At 42.7% G+C, this 22,599-nt stretch overlaps 1 protein-coding gene across 1 annotated transcript; it reads right to left on the reverse strand.

The window, feature by feature from the left end:
• Nucleotides 1-399: 399 nt before the first annotated feature.
• TNNT3 (troponin T3, fast skeletal type) lies at nt 400-19,103 on the reverse strand (the record flags this gene model as incomplete). Its single annotated transcript, XM_029083854.1, has 12 exons — nt 400-785; nt 3,296-3,336; nt 6,370-6,460; nt 7,306-7,415; nt 7,620-7,733; nt 7,994-8,071; nt 8,410-8,526; nt 9,368-9,413; nt 10,195-10,213; nt 14,614-14,631; nt 16,266-16,277; nt 19,089-19,103. Coding segments are annotated over 12 exons (710 nt in total), but the record flags the coding sequence as incomplete, so codon positions are not given.
• Nucleotides 19,104-22,599: the final 3,496 nt, after the last annotated feature.

Genomic DNA, 22,599 nt, shown 5'->3' on the forward strand with positions numbered 1-22,599 from the left:
CACTATCCTTAGAGATATGTAAAAGACGTGTAGATGTGGTGCTTAGGGACGTGGGTTAACGGTGGACTTGTCAGCATTAGGTTAACGGTTGGACTTGATGATCTGAAAGGTCTTTTCCAACCACAATGATTCTATGATTTATCACTCAAACTTTTAAGTGAATTTCAACTACATTTTGCATCCAGATTATGAGCTCCCCCAGAACACAGTCAGCTCCTGTTATCTGCCTCTATGGTGGCCTCCAATCCTGGGTCTTTCTTGATTATACTGAACCTCATTCCCTGATCTCGAGCTGAATCAAATGATATTAAATAAGGATTTGGACCAACTCCCAAATCCTTGCAAAATGGGACACCATTAAATGAAGTATGAAACACCATTCCAGAGAGCTGTCATTGGAGCAGGTACTGGTCATGCTTTATTTACAAAACCCAGAGATTTGTACACAGCGGTCTACAGGACAGCATAGGGCTGGTGTCGGGAGGATTAAGGACATGCTCAGCGGAATTGAAGATGCCAGCAAGGAGTCACCTCAGTTTCACAGCGAACCTGCTTCCTTTTGACTGAGGAAGCCACCAGACCCCTCCAAGAAGAATAAGAAGAAAAGCAGCAGCAATAGCCAACCCAGGCTGACGTTGCGATTTTTGAGGCATGGAAACACAAGTGATTGGTGAAGGAAGAAAGAGGAGACCAGCGAGGTTTTGGCACGCCACTAAGGACCATCCTGCCTGCTTCTTTACTTCCAGCGCCCACCAACCTTGCCCTTGGCTCCGGCCTTCTTGCTGCTGCAAGACAAAAGGCAAGAAAAACGTGTCACCACGATGGAAGCAGTGGGGCTCTGTGACCGCTGTGCATTTCTGACTCTCAGATTAGGATTGAGCTCCTTTCAACTTCTCACATAGAGCACATCCTGAGAAAAATATTGTCGGTATTGTGGAAGGAGATTCCTCCTCAGGCTTTTAGTGAAAGGGCAGGATGTGCGTGCCTGAAAGAGGTGGACCCTGCCAGATTCCTGCATGATCAGGACAGAAGTCCAGGTGGTTTCAAAAGTAAATGACGGGCCTGTCCAGCCACAGATTTGATGTTTTCTGAATTCAAATCTGCTATGATCAGGATTTTAGGATTTAGAGCTGTTTCTGTAGAAGATTTCTTCATTATCAGGGAGCTCTGGTCAAATTCCCCAGATGCTCTGGTCTTCTAGTAGTGGAGGTGAAAAGCTGAGCAATGATTTAAACACAACTAAGAATTACTTTGCTCTAGCAAAGGCAGAGTAGCTTCCGCCTTCTATCATGAGAACAAGAACCTCCAAAACAGTCCAAACAACTTTTTGGGCCTCCCCTCATATCAGTCTTGCTCATGGTGTGTGTGGGAGCCATCCAGCTACACTCCTCACACAAAGCACCTGAGACAAACTCTCTCCAAACAGTATCTTCTTGCACACAGAAGGGCAATCCTACATGCAAGCCACTTACCTTCTGACTGAGAAGCAGGCACACCTGAAGTCAGAGAGGGGCCAGGTGTGAAGTTAGTCAGGTTAGATTCTGCACCAGCTCCCATAGGCAGCACCTTGGCTTTTGGGGCTCGGCACACCACCAAACCTTTCCATCTCACACACACGATGGTGAGGCTGCTTCTTGAACCAAAGCACATGCAAACTGGGGGCAGCTCTTTGACATGGCAGAGCATGGGGTTGGGGGCCAAACACGAGGTGGTGGGACCTTGTTATCAACAGAGGGCCTTTCTTCAGAACCACTGGTTCCTCTGGGGAGCAGAAAAACATGTAGACAACACATCTGGGGAGATTTCTGTGGTGCTGCCCCATGGATTGGTTCAAGAGCACTAACCATATTTACAGAGGGATGTAGCACAGTGACACAGACGTACACGTAGTGGATACTTTACCTTTTGACCAAGTGGGACTTGATCTATTAGAAAAAAATTGACCTTTTACATGAGGGAGAGCAGAATGTTTTCTGCTTATCTTAAATTCATCTCAGTGTCCCTTTTGCCAGCCTTTCCACAGGTTCAAAACCCACTATAGGAACTGCTTAGCTCCTCAAACGAAGGCAGAGCCCTTTTATCTCCATAAGCACCTGTGATGTTTGATGTTATGCCTAACCTTTAGAGTGTGCTTAAGGAGACTTAATAAAGTCTGAAGCCAAAGGATCACTTGATCCTTGTGTAACACATGAGCAGACATTGCTTTGGAATGATAGAGTCTAGTGTGGATAGAAATTTAAGTCCATAACAATCTCTGGAGCTGTGGGTTTCTCAGTGCAATGTTCTTAAATGATGTCCTGAGAGACTATCATGTCTTTTGGGGGAACAAGCATGCAGTAATGGTACTGGTTGTTGTGGGTGATGTGGTAGTGCCCCTCAGAAGAGCAGCAGCCCCCAGACAAACCACGGCATCGTTCTGCAGCTGCACATTCTGTTGAGGTTCATCAGCCTACAGCTCTGTGCAGTTAAAATACCGCGGGAAGGTCAAGCCTTATGTTTGGCATCTCCGGACAACTGAGCTCCCACTGTTACATTCATCTGATAAGGCAGGGTGGCTTGTGGAAGTGGGCAGGCAATATCTGGTCACTGCTATCATCCAAAGATGTCACCGAAGATCACCACTTCATTCCTGGCATGACTTTGCTAAGAAAATACAGAAGCACAGTGAAGATCAAATCCCATCACTGCAGAGCTCTCCTCCCTTGCTTCCCTGCAGGTCCTTCTCTGTGCCTATTAGTTTTCTACATGCCCTAGCTCCCAGGCTTTGCTAGCCCTGGTTTCTCATGAGTTCACTGTAAACACCTAGAATAGTTGAAGATATCAGACTCAAAAAATCTAACGAAGTAAATGTCTTAGTGGGGAAGGAAAGTGGGAGAGAGATGAGTGAGTGAAAAGAAATCACAACAGTAATCCCATGATGTTAGTCTTGTTACACACCATTCCTCATCATCTTAGCAACCACTTGTTTACCTTTTGTAAACAAGGGTTGTATTCCCTGAAGTATTCAAAGCACCTCGGTCAGGTGTTTGAAAACCCCAGCAATAAGCAGATGGAAATTTTGCAGACATGGTGTGAAGAAACATGATGATTTTGGTGTTTTTTTCTTGTTAGCTGTTACGTTCACTTCAGTTTCCCCTTCATTTTCTCAATGTGAGGCGGGATGGGAGGTGTGCTTCCATCTCCAGCCTCACTTCATTGCAATCAGAAAATGTCGGTTTTGAGGCTGAAGCGACTACTTTGAACACTGAGAAGATATCCCCAAGCCAGGAGCTAGGAAGGGGATATCGGTACTTACTGCTTCTGAGCCTGATCGATCCGGTTCCTGAGGGTGACAATCTGCAAACAACATACATGACCAGGGATTTTAGAGATAAAGAAACCTTGTTCCCTCACAGAGAAGGGAGTTTGACTTGCTGAAGTGCTGGAAGCAGGTGCCTATGGGAGGGATTAATACTTCCTTTGAAATAAAAACCTCACCGATGCTTGAAGGAGAAGAAATGTTGCTCCTTGGCAATAAATCTGCAAGCCAACTTCATATGTCAAGGGAAAGAAGAGCTGGAATTTTATAACCCCTATTAGAAGGGTTCCTATGTATACAAATCAATCGATCCTGTGAACTCACATGTCAAATTGCAGGCAAGTGAACCAGAATGAACATCACTCTGGCCAGCTGGAAATGGTGAAAAGGGTTGTCAAGACTTACACGGCCCCATTTACTTGTAGGTGTCAACCTCATCTTCTCACTCTTCCCCTACTCCTACACATTCAGAACAGTGTAAGTTCAAAGAGCTTCAGTGGAGTTTGGATGGGGACCTCAAGAATGGAAGATGGATCACCCATTTTGCTGGAGTACCTTTGTTGGTTGGAGGTGAGGAGCTTGCAGCAGTCACCACCTTCCCAGCCATTCATCTAATAAGAAAGGCAACTTTTAAAGGGGCTGAAGAAGAAAATAATTAAGGAGAGCTTGAGTAACCACAGAGGAAAATTGGAGTTGGGGCTCTGAACACCTTCCCAAGCTCTGTTGATGACTGCAAGCCACTAGAGAGTATGTCCTACAAGACGGAGCTTATCTTTGTTCAGCCATAGGTAAACTGCACATTTCAACCTGAGGCATGGGAAAACAAACACCTACCTTGCACAGGATGAGCACCTTATGGCCTGACTTAGCACCTCAGTCCTGGCCCATACCCTTGGACTCACTACTGAAATCCTGGGGCTCTACCAGCTCAGGTACTGGAAAAGCCCACAAGAGTGGGATAGAGAAGCCCTCTTTTGGCCTTTCACCTTCTCATTTGTAACTGAATCAAGGTTCTACCTAATTTTCCAGCGGTGGAAATAAGCACTTGCCAAGATGCAATGCACTTGCTTTGCTTCTGCTTTTGGTGTAATTCAAAGTTCTCCACTGGCTCCAAGAACTGATGACCCAATATTTGAATATTTAAAGTGGCACTTGACATTCCCCGCATGCGAAACAAGAAAAAAAAATTAAAGTCATACAGTGAGGTTGGCCCAACAACGGGTATTTCCTGGTTCATGTCTTTCCATGGCAAACAGAAACAAAATAAGAGACTGAAACATCAGCGGGAACAGGACAACACAAGGAAGGAAAGATCAGCAGATCAGCTGCTTTTGTACTTACTCATGGAAGTTTTAATATCTGCAGCAATAACTTAAATTATTTTTTTGCAACTGAGTATTTTTCCCCCAAGTGTGGAGGAGAACCAGCTGTCTTCACTTTGACCCAATGACTTCAAACTTACCTTCACTGAAAACCTTGTGACTGTGACTATAAAACTCACTCTCCAAAGAAGCACCAAAGAGCAACAGACACTAGAGCTAAAGAACAGTGTGTCCCAGTCCCTTCCTTTGTCTCTCCCTTGCATCCTTGCTTGTGTCTCCTTCATTCCCTTTGCTCTTTTCACTTACCTTTCTCCTCACTTTTTTTCCCTATCATCTTCCTTTTTTCCTTCCACTTTTCTTCTCCCATCTCAGCTGTGCATTTTCCTTCTATTTTGCTCATTCTTTGTACTTTCTCTCCTCGCTTTTCATCAGCATCTACCCATCTCTTTGTTTATGCAGAGGTTTTGTTACCAGGTACCTCTCCCCTGGCACTGCTTTAACTCCTCTTGTTCCAAACCCAGTTGACCTGTTATCCTTAAGCTAGCCCTCTCCAAGATTTTGGATCTGGATAAGCATGTGGCCACAAGGTGGAGGATCTTTCCAAACCCCATAGCATTCTTTTCTGTCAAGTCCAAGCCTTAAAGTGCTGTGAAGTGAAGCCTTAAAGCCTGTGAAGTCCCTAAGCTTCTGCACAGGTACATCAGGGTGACTCGCCCACGCACATAATACCAGAGGTTTGGATAAGGGATTATTTTAGTGATGGCCTGAGTTGGTTGCATGCTCTGTTCTTTAGCCACATCCCTGTTGGACCCTGACTCTTTTCCTAAATTACTGCTTCATCTCTTTTTAAAGAATGGAATGGGAGAGAAAAAGGAAGTGGAGGGAGAGACACAAGATCCAGTTTTCTCTTTTCTCTCTGCACTTGGAGCCAAGTGCCAGGTTCTGTCTGGCACCTTGGCCTCTGACCATGCGGCAGGCTCATGCATTTGGTAGCCTTTGCTGCTGCTGTGACACAGGCAAGTTCATTGTACTTACAACTTGGAAAGCTCCTGCAGCCTGCAACGCAGTGTTAAAATCTAAGAGAGATTGAGATAGTTACATTGGTGTTGCTCATTCCTTGTCAGCATGTGTCTGTGTGATTGGGAATTGAAAGGAGAGCGAGATGGGGAGAGATCCAGTAGGATATCTCAGCCATTGAAACCTGATGTAGGTGAGTGCAGCCCTGTCCTGTGACTGTGAAGGAAATGAGTCCAAATTCAGTTACCATAGACATTTCAGTCTGGAGACAGTTTTCAGTGACTCCAGAGGGCTCAGTCCATAGAGAGTCTGTCTGGGATGGGAATAAAACTTAGAAAATTCAAGTGTGAAATCAAAGATGGGTTTAAAAATATTACTTTACAACAGAGACGAGTGAATTGAGTTACTGATATTTTCAGGTCACAGATACCTAGAGATAAACAAGAATGACCAAGATGTGTTTGGACAGAGGGTGGAGAGTCCATTTTCTGTTGGGATTGCCTTTCCCTGGGGCACTGGAAACCTTAAAAGTTGTCTCTCAATTTCAGCCTAAAACGTGAACTGTCCAAGTATGTATGTTAGGGGAGTGCCTTACAACTGTCTTGTTGCTTAGACATTGCAAAAGGGCATTGGAGACCCAAATGATGTCACCACATGGCTTTTGCCAGAGAAGTCACAGATATTTTTACATTTTGGACCCAGTGCCATTAGCAAAATGGCTTCTGAACTCACCTCGTACTTTTTCCTCTTGATCTGCTCTGTAAAGTCATACTTTTCAGTCTCCAGCTGATATAACCAGTCCCACAGTTCCTTAGCCTTGTCCCTGTGTGTTTATGGGGAAAGGAAGATGAGAGAAACACATCACATCATGTATTTTCACTAGTAATGAGGCTTTTTATGTTTTATTTAATGCAGTTCACACATCTTCCTGCAAACCCTTTCCATTCTCTGACAGCTACTCACCATTTTCAATGTCACATTTTTCTCACCTTCTCACCCAAGAACCTTTTAGACTTGCACTCTTGCACGTGTCACACACTAACATGTTTCCTACACATTTAATTTTCTCCCTAACTCTTCATAAAAGAAAAGAGTCCAGGGGAATCAGACAAGAAGGAAGGAGGATTCTGAAGGCCACTCAGATGAGCAGAGCAGCTGCCATCGCACAGTCTCATCTGTTTCAGGGCTGAGGTGAGCCAATCTCACATTTCAATCATGTGTAAACTCCAAGGTGTGGATTCCAGACTACCATCTGATGACTGCTCTGCACCAGAGCACTCAGTTCCCAAGCCTCCAGCCTTCGTGGAGATCCATACTCCTACCTTAGCAGCTCAACTCACCCCTGAGAATGCTACAGATACCAATCTGTAGGTTTGTTCAACTAATCTCAGAGCTGAGTTTAAAGTTTGTACTTAGTCCTGTAAATGGCTAATCCTAATTAGCCAGAGAAGCTAATGGAGCTCTGCCAGGAGCACAGCTAGATGGCTACAGAACCACTTCAGCAGTCCCCCAGATCCCCATTTCCTCTCCATTCTTAACATTGTGCCATGATGAATTTCAAGAAAGGCCAACTCCTCTACCCTATTTTTTTTTCTTTAGAGAAGACTCCAGGACAGTAAAACCAAATTTCAGCAGATTACATTCAGTAAATCAGGATAAGTGTGTTACCTCAGCTTATCTTCATTCAGGTGGTCAATATTCAAGGGCTTGCGCCTCTCTGCCAGGACCTTCTTCTTCGTCTCTCTGGCTGTTTGCTTCTTCCCTCTCTTCTGATCAGCCTATTTTCAAAACAGCAATTAACATCAGACTGCAGACATTCAGGCTAAATGAAATTATTTCAGTGACAGAGCACCTAAGATGAGATGGTAGGGATCCAGAAGAAGGAAAGGTGAGATGTTTCCTCAACTTGTAATAAAGACTGTTCCCAGTCAGCCCCATAGTTTAATGGTTCCTTGTTTCTTCCATCGATCCATGCTTTTTACCTTAGCCAGATAGCTGCTGTACGTGGCACCCATGGAGGACAGAGCCTTCTTCTTCTTGAGATCATCCTCAGCTTTTCTCTTGGCATCTTCTTCCTCTCTCCGTGCCTTTTCCTCCTGTGGAGTGTGACACACAGAAGACAGTTACTCTAGGGGAGACTCACAGCTTCCCCAGCAGCCAGTGTTACTGCAGGGAACGTGATCAGATAAGCATGTTGATGAGAATTGGCAACTCCTGTGTCCTGACCGTGCTTTAAGAGGGTGATAATTTCTTTTCTGTACTGACAGAGGCAGAACCTGTAGGGTTTTTTTCTGTCTCTATTGAGATCTCCTCCATTTTGATGCTGAGACAAGGAGAGAGATGCAAAGACACTTACCGCAAGCCTTGCCTGACGCTCCTTCTCCTTCTCGGCCCGGATTCTCTGTTGTTCTGCTCTTTCAGCTCTGCGCTTCTCCTGCAAGAAGCAGTGGCAGAGGAGTTGAGTCACCACTGTGGTTTTATATACCTCCAGTATTACACCCCACCACCAAGACTTCGGTTCATAGAGAGTGAGCCACCTACTCCTTTGCCAGAACATGCAGAAGGGTCTCATGCACAATTCTCCGATGTAAAACAAGGGGCTGAGCGAGGGGACAGATGTGGGGAGAAGCCATTTGGTGGTGACTTGAACAGTCACTGCTGTACATGACAACACAGCTTTCTGCCAAACTGACAGTGAACTAATGGATTCAACTTCTCATCTACAGAGGATCTCTCAATCTAGTCCAGAAAAATGGCAGTACAAGGACTCACAATCCTCTCCTTGAGGGCAACCAGCTCTTCCTCTTCCTTTCTCCTGGCTTCAAAGTGGCTGTCAATCAAGGCCTGCAGTTCAATCAGGTCTTTGTTCTGCCTTTTCTTTTGGATGTCCTAGAAGAGGAGGAAAATGCATTAAGCCAGCCTGTGTTGCTCTAGGAACATGCCTTGGACATTCACAGCACCCAGCCTACACAGAGAAACAAAAGCAGAAAGCGTCTGCAGATATTCATGGAAATCGATGGGATTAGTTTAAATGGCTGTTGATACAGGTCAGAGACAGTCAGAGACTCATCCAGGTGACAGTCAGGAGCCCAGAAGGGAACAGAATCCACATCTCCCATTCCCCTACACTCTATTTTACCCCTGGCTTTGCTTAGCTGCCTCCTCTTCACTTTGGCATATGAATCTTACCCAGAAAATGTTCCTGCATTTTGGGACAAAGCAGATATTTCTGTGGAGATTTTCAACACCAGAATTTCTTCATTTTTCTACGAACTCTCTAGGAAGGTACTTGGATCCCTGTTTATTATTAAAATTCTGTTGTCATTTTTGGTAACGTTTCTCAGCAACAGATGAGAAATTTCAACCTGCTTATTTCAACCTGCAACTTTCAAACCATTTACAACAATGGGACAGGAGATCTCAGAGGTTCTAAACCACTTACTTTCTCCTTTCTTCATCTATTGGCTTCAAAGATTCAAGGAGAAAAAAAAAAAAAAAAAAGAAATACATGAATTAACATTTTAGCTTAATCACTTTAGCAACAGATGTATCCAGAGAGTTTCAAGGAGCAGAGAGCAGCCTTTCACTGGAAAGAGGTGGCAAAGCATCGATACTTTTGTCCTTGGCTTTTTCCTCAGCAGTATCCAATACATGAGGAGTTATGTGGGTTTGCACACATGTGTATGGCTCAGGTACAGACAGACAAACAGTCAGTCTCCAGAATACTTACATCAAAATCTACTTTCTCACCCTCGGGTATTTTAGGAGCAGTTAGTCTGCAGAGAGTCAAAAACAGGAGGAAAAAAAAAGAAAAAAAAAGAAAAAAAAATCATCTTAAAGAGCAGGCAGCTTTTTAAATAGCACGTCCTGACCTGACCTGCCCTCAGGAATGATGCTGACAAGGAGAAATGTTGATGGAGATACAGAGGGGTGAAACAGCAAGTCAATGGAAAACTACTCCAGAATAGCACTAAGGACTCTTGTCCTTTGTGGAAGGTCATGTGGGGCAGGGAGTTAGCTCTAAAAACCCTTTTCATTCCCAAAGCCTACAGTCATTCCCTACCACACAGAAAGATGTTGGCCAGTGAGGCCCCCGAGCAGCTGGGGGAGCAGGAAGGGAAAGTCCTGGGGCCCCAAGGCAGAAGGTCCATAGGAAACCTTAGTTAGGCTCAAATCAGCCCAGCCCAATGTTTGCCATCATTCCTACTGTCAGCGATCCTGGATGGATGGGTAGTTGTTTCCCAGCCATGGCTTCTTACAAGGAATTTAGTGCTGCCTCCACCTTGGGGTACTGTGAGGTGACTATCTTGGACAGTTCACAAGCCCTTTGACTCTATCAAGAACTGGTCTTAAGATCCTGGCCAATAACTACTGCTAAGACATCCCCTGGCAGAAGCAGCCATCCTGGAAAGGCAAGCAGGAACAGCTGGATGTTGCATGAGGGAGGGTTGGATAAAGGCCATTTCTAGTGGCCATTTGCCTACTAGACAATCTAAGGGCTTCTGCTAGATCAGAAAATGATGCCAGGGTTTTGAACTCCCTGCTCCTCATACTTACTTTATTCTGGGCTTCTCCTCTGTGTTTGGAAATATGGAGCAAAACAGGAAGGGAAAAAGAGGGAGAACAGTTAGAACAACAGAGATCATGCCAGCTGCTAAAGTAAAAGGAGGGAAGGGAAATTTAATCTTAGGTGAAACATCCCAGAGAAACTGGTTAATTTTTAAGCACTTCCAAAAGAAATACACATACCCCTTTTGCTAGGAGTGAATCTGGTTTTACCCTCAAAACAGAATTTGGCAGAAAAGAGTCAAGAGACTGTATAAAAATCCCAAACGTAGCATCTGGAAGGCAATGGTTTCATCTAAAGGATAAATTCTTTTTCTCAAACCATCCTGACCAAAGCTCTAAGGAGGACAGCTGGGCTGGAGGGTAGAAGAAAATGTTGTCTTTTTCAATCAGCACTTCTTTCACTAAAGTTAACTTGAATTCACAGTTGTGTCAATGATAACTAGGCTTTGCTAGTTTTGCTCAAATGCCTCACGTGGAGGCCAGGAGGGAAAAAGCTTCATGACACATTTTCTTCGGGTTCATTGACTTCCAGCATAGCTTAGAGTCCCTGAGATACCTTGGTGCCATGAGGAAGGTGCTTATTCTTCTGCACTGTGTGGTGCCCCTCAAACACAGCTTGGAAAGACCATCCTCTTCTTACCCAGCATCCTCTCCAGCTGAAGTACATGCAAAATTCCCATGGGTGCTAATGGGAATGATTTTTGCATCTCCAGGAGAGGTATAACGCCCTGATAGGCAGGGTAAACCATCACAGACTGTCAACTTGGGTCCTCTGGCAGTTAAAAGTCTTCCCTTACAACAAGTGACCTTTCCCTGGCTCTCAGAAATGTGCTGTCTTATGAGTTACTTGCTTAACATTTGTGCTTGTGATCAGTCCCCTTCCCTGCTATGCTTTTTAAACTCCAGTTATTAACTCCAGTGTCATGCCAGTAAGTTCAGCACTGTTATTCCCACAGAAGTAAATTAAATCTATGTGTTTTTTCTGGCCCAGTCTCACAGGGACCCAGGTTGACTTTCATAACCACACACTACGTTTGAACATCCATGGATGCTGCTGGATACTGCAGTACAAGACTCTCCCTGTGTCGGTTTGGTGGGAGGAACTGAGGTAAAAAGCTCACAGCCTATTGAATTTAGTAAAAACAACCAGCTTTGTAAAGTAAAAGTAAAAACAGGCTCCCTCAGAAGTGGGTACACAAGCCCTGCTATCCATATCATGATACAGAAAGCTATTATATTCTATTTTTCCAAAATGCTTATTTTTATCCATCTGTTTAAGTACTGATGGCAAAAATTGGGACTAGTAAATGGAACAGAAAATAAAATGAAGCATTATAAGAGGAAAGAAATAACCAAAAATTGATAGTGGAAAATATTTAGTGGAGACATCAGTTGCAAGGATGTTGGAAAATAAAAAAAATCAAGGAAGTGGCTGGCAATGGGTTATTATAGAATCATAGAATGGTTTGGGTTGGAAGGGACCTGAAAGATCATCCAGTTCCAACCCCCCTGCCAGCAGCAGGGACACCTTCCACTAGACCAGGTTGCTCAAAGCCTCATCCAGCCTGGCCCTCAACACTTCCAGGGAGGGGGCATCTACAACTTCTCTGGGCAACCTATCTCAACCTTATTGAGATAATCAAGAGAAAAGACATGAGAGAGAAACCAACCTCTCCTTTCTCTCACACTTCCCCACACCAATTTAAAAAATGAAATTTTAGGGACTAGATTTTCCTCGCTGACTGCACCAACATTGCCTACCAAAACATCATCTCAGCTGTGGCCTCAAGATGCCAGAGCGATGCTAATAAAATAACCAGTGTGTCATTAGAAAAGTGGTTTAGAGAACTCCTTTTTCAGGAGCAATTTGTGGCTTCCTAAAGAGAATACTGTTAGCCAGCAGCGTGCTTCCATATTTCTTCAGTTATTTTTTTTAATATAATATTTTTTTTAAAGTTTTTTTGCTTTTCAAATAGTCAGTGAGCTTCTTAACACAGTGGTTATATCAGTTGTTTGGGTTTTTTTTTTTATCTCAAGAGAGGAAAAGTAATCACAATTAACCAGTCTCCCAGGGACGTTATTCCCATAGGATTCCCTTCCCTTGTATCACACCCAGATAATTTTCAGAAACATTCCTGTTTAGCTAAAAGCTGCCTGTTAGTAACACTTCAGAGAGAAGAAGGAAAAAAAAGAAGTAGAAAATAAATTACTGGGTTTGTTTGTTGACCTGAGTTGTCAGGATTGACACCCTTCTGTTAATGACTGTGTGAATTTGGTTTCAGCTGCCACCAAATCAGCACTTGAAACTTAATCAAACCAACAAACAATTGTAAAAATAAAAAGAAAAATTCAGGTTAATTGTTCTTGAAATAAAAAAAAAAAAAAATTGTAGTTAGAATATTTAAAGGTACCTCCAGAAAACCAGAAAAAGGGGATAACAAAGAAATAGAAGCCTTTTTTTAAAAAAAACAAACCTCAAACAGTAATAAATCTATCTTTTGCAGTGCATGACCCAGCATGGTCCATACTGTATGCACCAAAAGCAGCCCAGGGATGTGATTTATTTTGAAATACCCCTTCTTTCAAGACACCAAGTCAAGGAACTGGGCCAAAATTTGTTGGCAAGCAGGAATTGTCATAGTAAATTCCTGTTCCTGTGGTTGATTTTGACTGACGTTCTGGTCATTTGGACCACGTACCATGGGGCTGTGACAAAATCCCCACATACAACCCTGCCAAAAGAAGGCAAGAACCACTGGAAATCCAAGTTCACTGCCCTGGTGATTAGAGAGTCTCTGAGTTTCTGGTTTCCAAAAGGGTTAGCGTAGGGAGTGTACACACCACCATAAATACAACCTCCCTTTCTCCTGCCCGATCCATGAGATATTCACACAGCGCTCCCCCTTTTTGTTAATCCATCTGCACTGCCTTTACTTCATTCAGAAATCCCTACACACCCTCCCTTAATCCCACTTCTCAGAAGCAACATCTCTTAACTCACAGTGTGTCCTTGAGAAAAAAAATAAAAATCAATACGCTATTAAAAATAAAAGGAAAGAGAGAGAAAAAGAAGGAGAGAAAGAGGCTCAGAAAGGTCCTCGGGGTATTTCCCTAAATAAGAAAAAAGCCTGAAAAGTGAGCAAGAAAATTAAAACAAACGGACACACACCAAAAAAAAAAAAAATCTACAAAAACAAAACAAGGAAACACAGAAAATGCAGAGTGGTTTCAAGTGGAATTGGGTTTTGTCTTTGGAAACAGCTGGCCAGGTGTTCTAGGGGTTGAGACAGAACACAACCCAGCTACTTCAAGGCCTGGAAAAGTCCATGAGAGTCTTTCTATACATTTAAACTGGTTTTGAATTTGGCCCAGGGGCTTCAAGTTATCTTGTCCTCATACAAGAGAAAAACTGACCCTGCAGACATTTAGATTTGGTCCCTTTACACGAGTCTTATCCTCACTCATGTGCTCAAGCACCCACTCAACCAAACACTTAAACCAAACACACTTAAGCCCCTGGCCTGCCCCACCAGTATGGATAAATTTATTCACATGCTTGACGTTTAGCACAGTTTTAAGTGCATGGCTGGAGCAGAAGTTTAAATATCTGTAGATTCAGGCCTGAAGACCATGACCTTCTAAAGTCTGGGTGAGGAAGGCACGTCTATGCAGGGCTCAGCTCCGTTTTCAAGCAAGCTGCTGGGATTTAAGAGATAGTTTTCTAATTTTGGGGGGATAGAGAAGGTTTGCTGATGAGAGGTATGACACAACAGGTTCCAACTAAAAGACAAGTCCAGAGCAAGCTCCTAGAGCTTGTTTTTCACCATCTGCTATCCTAGTGAGGAGGTACAGGCTTCTCAATACAACAGTGACCCCCCCCAAGGGTGGTTGGATCTGCACAGTAAGCAATTCTTTGCGGCAGAGATGTTTTGGCCCAGTTCCTGAGTTGAAAAATCAAATGAGGAACAAAAACAAATACAGAAAAAAAAAGAAAAAGAGTGAGGTGTTAGAAAGCTGACTTTGTTGTCCTAAGGCAACACTGAGCTACCATCATAGTATTCGCCTTCTTCATCAGCTGTAGGTTGAAGGATAAAAAGCAAAAGAGAAGAAGTACAGTAGTCAATCCACAACCAGTGCTGTTCTCCTAAGAGCAACTGTCCCCCCTGCTACGCTGGCAACTTTGGATTCTCCAGAGATCAAACAAGAAGAAAAAAAAAAAACAAACACCTTTTTGGTGATTTAATTTGGCAAACATACAGCCCTTTTGTCCATGTTCATCCAAAGCCCTTCAGAGAGAACATTTCCCTCCCATGCTCTCTCTGCTCTTGAACAAGGTCAGTGTTTTTAACACTGTTTCCCCAGCACTGAAAGAGAAAAAGGGTGAAAGTCTGCAGGTGCATCACATACCTTCTTCATGGGCTTCCTCTGCTGGTGTCGTGGTACGAGCAGTGATGGAAAGACAGGAAAATAGGGGAAAAAAAAGAAGACAGAACAGATATTTAAAGCTCTTGGAGGCCTGAGAAAGAGACCAAGGAATGCATGAAGGGTGGGGGGGGGGAAATAAAGGAATTAGTGAATTAAGGCAAGGAGAAAAGGTATCTGAAGAGCCTGCCAGAAGTTAACGATGCTGTAAGGTTAAAGTAGTAGTAAGCATGGAGATTAAAGGAGAAAAGGGCTGCAAGGTGACCATTGTGGTTATTTGTTTCTCTTGTTTAGTTCTCTTCTACCAACCCAAGACTCCTGTTCTCAGCTCTCTCACAAACACACATTTGTGTTGCAACTAGGTGGAGTAAATCAGAAGTCATGTCACATACCTGGCTCATGAACTTCAGGTATGAAGTGTCATGGAACAAGGTGCAATGGAAAAATAAGAGAATGAGAACGAGAAACCTGTTATTTCACACACCAAAAGAGCTTTTGAGCCAAAGGGGCGGAGGGGCAGAGAGGAGAAGGGGAGAAGGGGATGAAGTTAAGCATTAAACCTGAGAGAAAATAAATTAATTACATTTGAAACAGCATATAAACAGAAGTCACAGGACAGGAAAGGATTCAGTCAGGTGAAACAAGCAGATTTATGATAATAATGCAGTGCTTATAAAGAAACCCAACAACTTAGGAGCATTATATGACATAAAGCACAACCTGAGAGCACAGTGTACCGAGGTTTACCTTGATTTGAAATATGCACATGAACATAGTCAGCACTCTCAAAGCATTCTTAGATCCATCCTTTTCTACAGCAGTTTTTCAGATTTTTGAAATAAATACAATGTGCTTTGGAAGTCTATTGAGATACCTGCTGTAACTCATCACCAGTGTGCAGCTAACTGCCGGAGAAGCTCGCTTCTCTTCTCCAAATCTATGGCTAAAGCCATTTTATTCCTTGAAGACAACGTGGATGTCTCTCTAAGTCTACTGCTGTTCTTCACATCCATTTGCAATGTAGAATTACAAATGGATTACTTCATAGGAAGAAAAGGTTCATTAAAAGTCTGTGCAGGTCTTACATTTCATTCTTCTGGGGGTTTTTGGGCAAAGCAAGAATCGATCAGCAATGCGGATTTGCAGGGCAGATTTTTGCTTTTCAGCCATACACACACACACACCTGAATATTTTGCAAAGCAGGCATAAAAATAATGCAAAAATAGAGTCTTTATATTCCCTGTTTACAGTCGATGGGTCAAATTCTGCCCTGAGATTTGAAACAATGCTTTCACTTTGGGAAGAAACATTAATTCTCATATCACACTGCAGAATTTAACCCATTTCACAGGGATACTTTTTGCTGAACTACTCTTTCACAAGAGCGTATGTGTTCCCCTAGTTTTTAGTAAATTTTTCATGCAACATGTAATTTTCCTTTTACTTAGTGCTGATTCCATTTTACTGAGAAAAAAAAAAAATATTAAACTATAAAACCAACAACCTCAAAGGCGTGCAAGTTACAAACGATGGTTAACAGAGAGGTTGTTATCTCCTGTCACCTCCTATTCGCTTCCCACACACACACTGTCCCAGCAGACAGACAGCTGGGGAGTTTAGAAGTTAAATCACATACCTGGAGGGGGGGCTTCATTTAGTAGGAAGTGTCAAGGGAAAAAAAAAAAAAAAAAAACATAGGAAAGGAAGATAAAAGAATTAGAAGTTATTCAGGAGGGGATCACCTCAAACTTTGGTAAGATGGGGTTGAAGGAGTATCATTTGCAGACTAGGTTATAGGGAGAGAGTGTTAATGAGAGTGGAAAAGGAGAGTAATTACAGTGGGGTGTGAAGTAGACAGGGAGGGGATGCCATAGAAATGAAAGTTAAAAGGAATTTGAATGTTGATGAACTGCAACCATTTAAATCATGCAGTGGGCAATGGTAGTAACACTGGTGATCCTTAAATTTGAAAGAAAACATGCCCAAGAAGAGAGTTTTGGGTGTGTGCAGTGTAACCTGTGTTTATACACACGCCCTTGGAGCTGTTGGAGCAGGTATGGGGATCCCAGAGGTACCGTGAGGAAATAAGGCTTTAAATGTATCTCTGCATTTGCATCTGAAGCTCCACCATCTGAGATCTTCCACAGGTTTAGCTCTAGAAATACTCATCTCTGCACAGGGCTTGATTTTGCTGCTGGAGCCTGCATGCAGGCAATACCTACAAGCCTAAGAGCTTGTGTTTCTGCAGCTCTGCCCTGGCTGCAGTATAGCCACAGCCCTACAAGTTTGCAGGAGCACTAAAATGTTTCTTCTGACCCTTTTTAGAAGATAACTCTTCAGTTACCTGCAATAATTATACTTGTTTTCTATAGGGAAAATAAATATTTGAGGGCATCGTAAGAATGGATTGATTCTTCATGACTTGGGTTTTCTTCAACATTTTCCAATTCCTATGTAGAGGAGCACTTCAGATGGATACATAGGAATTTAGAGGTCACACACGTGTGCTTGGTTAGGTGGAAAGTGTCAGCAAAGAAAAACAAAGGAATTAGAGCAAGAATAAATAGAGGGCACATATGGATGTCAATTAAAAAATCATGGAGAGGAAGGAAAAGAGGTATTGGGAGATAAAAGATGCAGATGACTGACATACATAGTCATAATGTTATAAATCAAGTGCCATTTGGTTGACCAAAATATTGACTTGTATTTAAATCAACCATCAGCATTTAAATCACCCAACAGCAACAGCCCTGAACTGATGCAGGCCAAGGCTGTGACTTAGAGGTGTTAGACAGAGAGAGCATTAATAAGAGAGAAACTAAATAATCATACAGTGATATGAAAAGCCAGGATGGTTTCCCTCTGACATAAAAGTTTTTAAGCTTGTTATATTTACATCTTCTTTATAAACATCCTTTTTTTTGTTATGCTTTATGTTACAGAGAGAAAAGAAAATGAGGGGAGACAGTAAGCATGGCTTTATTGTTAATCAGATTATGTTAACACCCGGTTTGCACAAAGTTCAAGCTCATTTAGATGTCCAAGCTTGAGATCAACACTCAAATAGTGAGTAGCAATTCAAGAAATACCAGAGGAAAGAGGTCCAGAGGCAAGCGAAGCAGCAGGGAGAGTAGCAGTGACCTTTAAATCGTGCAAACCAAGGTCAGAAAAACCTTATAGGAGCAGGGAACAGACGGGAATGGATACGGTGAAAAAGAGAAGGATGTGAAACAAGGAGCGGCGAGAACAGAAGGGAAATGAGAAGCAGCACCCGGATGAATGTTGAAGTGTTAAGTCATTGCAAAAATCAGACAGTTTTCACCTCCCTCACTTCAGCCCTGGCAAAAAATTACGGATCTCATCTCAATGAAGAGGCTGATGTGCCTCTGTGGACAGCAGAGTGACATAGCTGGGGTGGGCGGCTGCTGGGACGCGACTGCTTTCATAAAGCTCCTCCAAACATCACAGAATCATTTCCACAGACAGTTTTGAGGATGCTGCAAGTTCAGTTTCTGCTTTTCCAGATAATAAACATTCTAACATTCCCCTAAGCAGCGTGAGGATGGCTTTGAGTCCAGTCAGTGGCTGTTTTACAGCTTATCCATTGAGGTATTTACTTACAAAAAATGTTATTACATTTTTCATGCAACAGTTAGCTCTTCTCTTCATTATTACACATCACAGAGCAGAGGAAATTATTACTGGTGGAAGGTGTAAGGAAGCTGCAAGTTACAATTTGTCATTAATATTTGATTTTTATCTGCTTTCTTCCACCATCTTTGAATTCCTGAGTATAATATTAGAGTTACTGGTATCATTTTCCAACAGAAACCATAGGTTCAATTAAATTTCCATATTTCAAAACTGATGGAGATTTAGCTAAGATATTGGTTAAAAAAAAGATATTTCAAAACTGATGTAGATTTAGCTAAGATTTTGGTTAAAAAAAAGAGATATTTCAAAACTGATGTAGATTTAGCTAAGATATTGGTTAAAAAAATAGAAACATTTTCACAACCACAAAAGGTTGCACAGATATTAACATCTCTAAAAAAAAATTTTTCCTTTTTATTTTTGCCTTGTGACAATCTTTCATTCCAGATTTGTTCTTGAGTTACACTGTATATATCTCATCCATAAAGTCAATGCTTCAGAAGCATCTAAAAACAAATTTCCATTTCAAAATTTGGAAATCTTCCATAAAGAGGGAAAAAAAACCCAAACCAGTTGGAACAAAATATTTTGTTTCAACTAAATAAAGAAAATAATTTTGAATAGCTGCCAAACAAGGCATTCCTCCTTTTTTTTTTTTTTGTTATTGTTGTTTTTGTTTAGAAAGTTTCTGTTCTGTCCCAATTCAGAACATGACCCAGTTGTGATATCGCCAAGTGCAACTGAATTTCCAGCACACAATAACCCTTTCAGATTGACGCAGAGGAATTCAGAAGTCACATACCTGGTTCATGGACTTCTTTAAGAGGGAAGTAGAGGGAAGGAGATGCAAAGAAAGATGAGAGAATTAGAGCAAGAAACAGAGGATGATTAAAAAAAACCCAACAAACAACAAACTTACAATTTTTTTTAGCCAGGGTGGAGGGGTTAAAGGGATCAAAAACCATTAATAAGATTAAAAGAGAAATAGAGGGCACATATGGATGTCAATTAGAAAATCATGGAGAGGAAGGAAAAGAAGTATTGGGAGCTAAAAGATGCAGATGACTGACATATATATTCATAATGTTATAAATCAAGTAACGTTTGGTTGACCAAAAATATTGACTTGTATTAAAATCAAGTCCATGACCCATAGGTTTGAATGGGCAAAAAGGGTGTAGACAACCTGTTCTTATTCATGTGCATAGAAATCCCAGCCTCTGGGGAAATCAATGAGCTCAGAGGAGCTGACATTGATTTCCTTGGCGCTCAGGATTTCACCACTGGTGTGTAGGACCCCACACCAATGGGGGAAGGTAAGTACGAGCATGTTACTGCTCTCCAATCTGCAGGGAAAAGTACGGGATGAAAGCCCAGCTGGACATGCAGGGAGGGAGGGAGAAGGGCAATTGAAAGGTAAATGGGTTTGGGCTGACAAGCTGATGCTTTCATAAGCATGACCTACTATTTTCCTAATCACAGAGTGTCTTACCAGATCTGGATTTATAATTCACATTATAAAATCAAACAGAAATACAACCCTGCTACCCCTGGTTTTGCATAATGCACATTAACCCAGAAAAATACCAACAGTCAGGGAAAAAACACACAACTAGATTTTTTCTCTGAATTTTGGCATTTTCTGCAAATACATTGCAACCAAAACCATGCCACCTGCTCCAGTCCTTAACCCAACGGAAAACTAGGTACGACACAGTGTCACTCATGACTTCAGATGCAAGTCTCTCCACATCAGCATAAATTACCACCGAAGTGTGTTTTATCTCTGTGCAGTGGTGAGGGGACAGGAGGAAGAGGTGTGTGTGACCGAGGGACGTAGCATGGCCACAGGACACGGCTGTCCCACCTCCTGCCCTGGTAGAGGAAATGTTTTTGGGAACACTATCCCTGTACCAACTGGTATCAATACAGTTAGCCTGGGCAGAGAAATCAGAATATAGGGGAATATAGAAGCAATGCCCAGGCTGTGCTTTGGGCATTGCTTTCAAAACAGCAATTAGTACTTATTACTCATCACGCTGCTTATCCTACGAGAGCAAAGCAGCCACCAGCAAGAGAGTTTTGCATCCTCTCTTCTTCAACCACCTCCAGAATTCCCGCACGCGTTACCGCTTCGGATAGAACCAGAGGAATTCACAGGTCATGGCACATACCTTCCTCATGAGCTTTAGCAGGTGGGAAGAGTCACAGAGCAAAATGCAAAAGAAGACACAGAGCGTTAGAAATATCAGAAGGATTTTTTCTTTGGTACAAAGTTGAGGGGAAGGGAAAGCCTGAGAGTATATTGTGAGGAAATAAAATGAATATGGATGTGAGAAGCACTGCTGGAAGTGAGGGAACAAAGGCTCGGAGATATTAAAAACAGAAAGCTGATTTAAATGGCCAGATCAGATAATATTTGTCTTCCACACGCATTCCAGCAGTCCTGCATCAAGCCCAGAGCAGCATGTCATTTCACAACCCTGATGCTCACCCAACTGGATTTATAACCTGAGGCCAGCAGGATTTTGGTGGCACGTGGCTGCACGTACCACCGTGAGACAATGGCCTAGAAACTCCATTGAGTGAAGAACATCATCTTTAATCATTTGCAAAGCTAAAGCATCAAAATTCTCACCAGCTGCTTTATACAACAGGGTTTAAACTGAAAATAAAAGGGCGTCTGGAAAGGCTGTTGTAAGAACATCAGCCCAGGAAAAGGGGAGCAAATCCTCTCCGCAGCCACACACTGATCCTGGGCACATCTGCACATTGTCCAGAGGCCAGACCCACCCTAAATGGTCCTAAATAAACCTCCCAGGGAGATCTAACCCGTCTCAGAGCAAAGGTTTTTCCATCTTCATCCTTTTCTGAGGTTTACATTTCCCACCAGTTTTTTTTTCATGCAACAATTACCACCCAGCATCGCTAGTGCATTCGATGTCGTGATAGTTTGCAAAAACCAGGACAAATGTCAAGACAGAACATGGAAAAAAAACAGGAGAGCACAAAAAAAATGAGATGGTGGCAGGATTTATTCTATATTAATTCTATTTATTCTATATTAATTCTATTTATTCTATATTAATGCCTATTTTTAACTCCTGTTTCCTTTTACCATCTTCTGGCTTACTGGCTAAACTAGAGCTTACTCTGAAAGATGGGAATTCAGGAATCACATCACATACCTTCCTCCTGAGCTTCTTTAGATGAGAAAAGCCACAGGACAGGATGCAAAGGAACAGGAGGAGAAACATATTATTACATGGGCTGATATTACCCAGGTTGAAAACTCTGTTAAGCCAGAGGGAGAAGTTTTATCCCAGTAAAAGATGCACTAACGGCCAGGAAGGGGAAGGAATCTGAGGCAGCGTGGTTGGGAAACAATTGCACCATGTAAAAGGAACGGGAAAAACATGTTGGAGAGAGGCAAATTTAATAAGCTCAAATAACACACGCTGAAATTTCCCTCTAATTCTAGTTTTATAGGAAGAACCTCCTGCCAACCTCCTGGATAGGCTTTATGATGGTGACAGGAGAGGCTGGGCTACCACTGAGCCAACATCTGCTGGACCTTGCAACCAAGCCCCTTCCTGTGGGTTAGCCTGGGGCAGAGCTGGTCACAGAGGAGAGGTGGAAAGCAAAGACAACAGAAGCAATCAGGCAAAGTAACCAGGTCCTGCTCCTCTCACACCACCCTGGAATCAAACCCACCACCAAGGAGATGGCAGGGAGCAATTCAGAAGGCAATGGCACGTACCTGCTTCGTGAGCTTTGTCAGGTGGGACGTGGTAGGGAGCAGAGCAATGAGATGGAAAATGAGAACAGTTAGATTGAAGGGTGTGTGAAGGCAACAGGGGGGGTCTAAAAAAACCACAAGGGGTGTGAAACAGAGAAACAGAGGAGGAGATGAAACAGAGACAGGTGACCAAAGCACGCACAGGTACAAGAAATGTAAAACCTTCGAGACCTGGATGCTGTAAAAACCCTGCAAACTGCTCCGAGCGGGTCTCCCACGGCGTTAGAAACAGATTGACCCCCCAGTTCAGATGTGCCTGGAGCACAAAGCTTTGCAAATGGGGAACCAACCCACCCTTTGGCTCCTCCTACCTGGAGCACCACATCCCAAACCTCTCTCAAGTGCAAAGGGTGGGTTTCTGTTCCATCCCCTCTTCTGCCCTGCCTGTCCCACTTTGCAAATGCTGCTGGGGTTCCTTTGCCAGCATCTACACAGACATCATCAATAAGATCTGTGTTCTGCAGGATTATTATTCATATTATATATAGTATTATATATTATAGTCTGTAAACTG

Source organism: Antrostomus carolinensis, unplaced genomic scaffold (genome assembly GCF_000700745.2).
Source record: "Antrostomus carolinensis isolate BGI_N321 unplaced genomic scaffold, ASM70074v2 scaffold49702, whole genome shotgun sequence".
Lineage (NCBI taxonomy): Eukaryota > Metazoa > Chordata > Aves > Caprimulgiformes > Caprimulgidae > Antrostomus > Antrostomus carolinensis.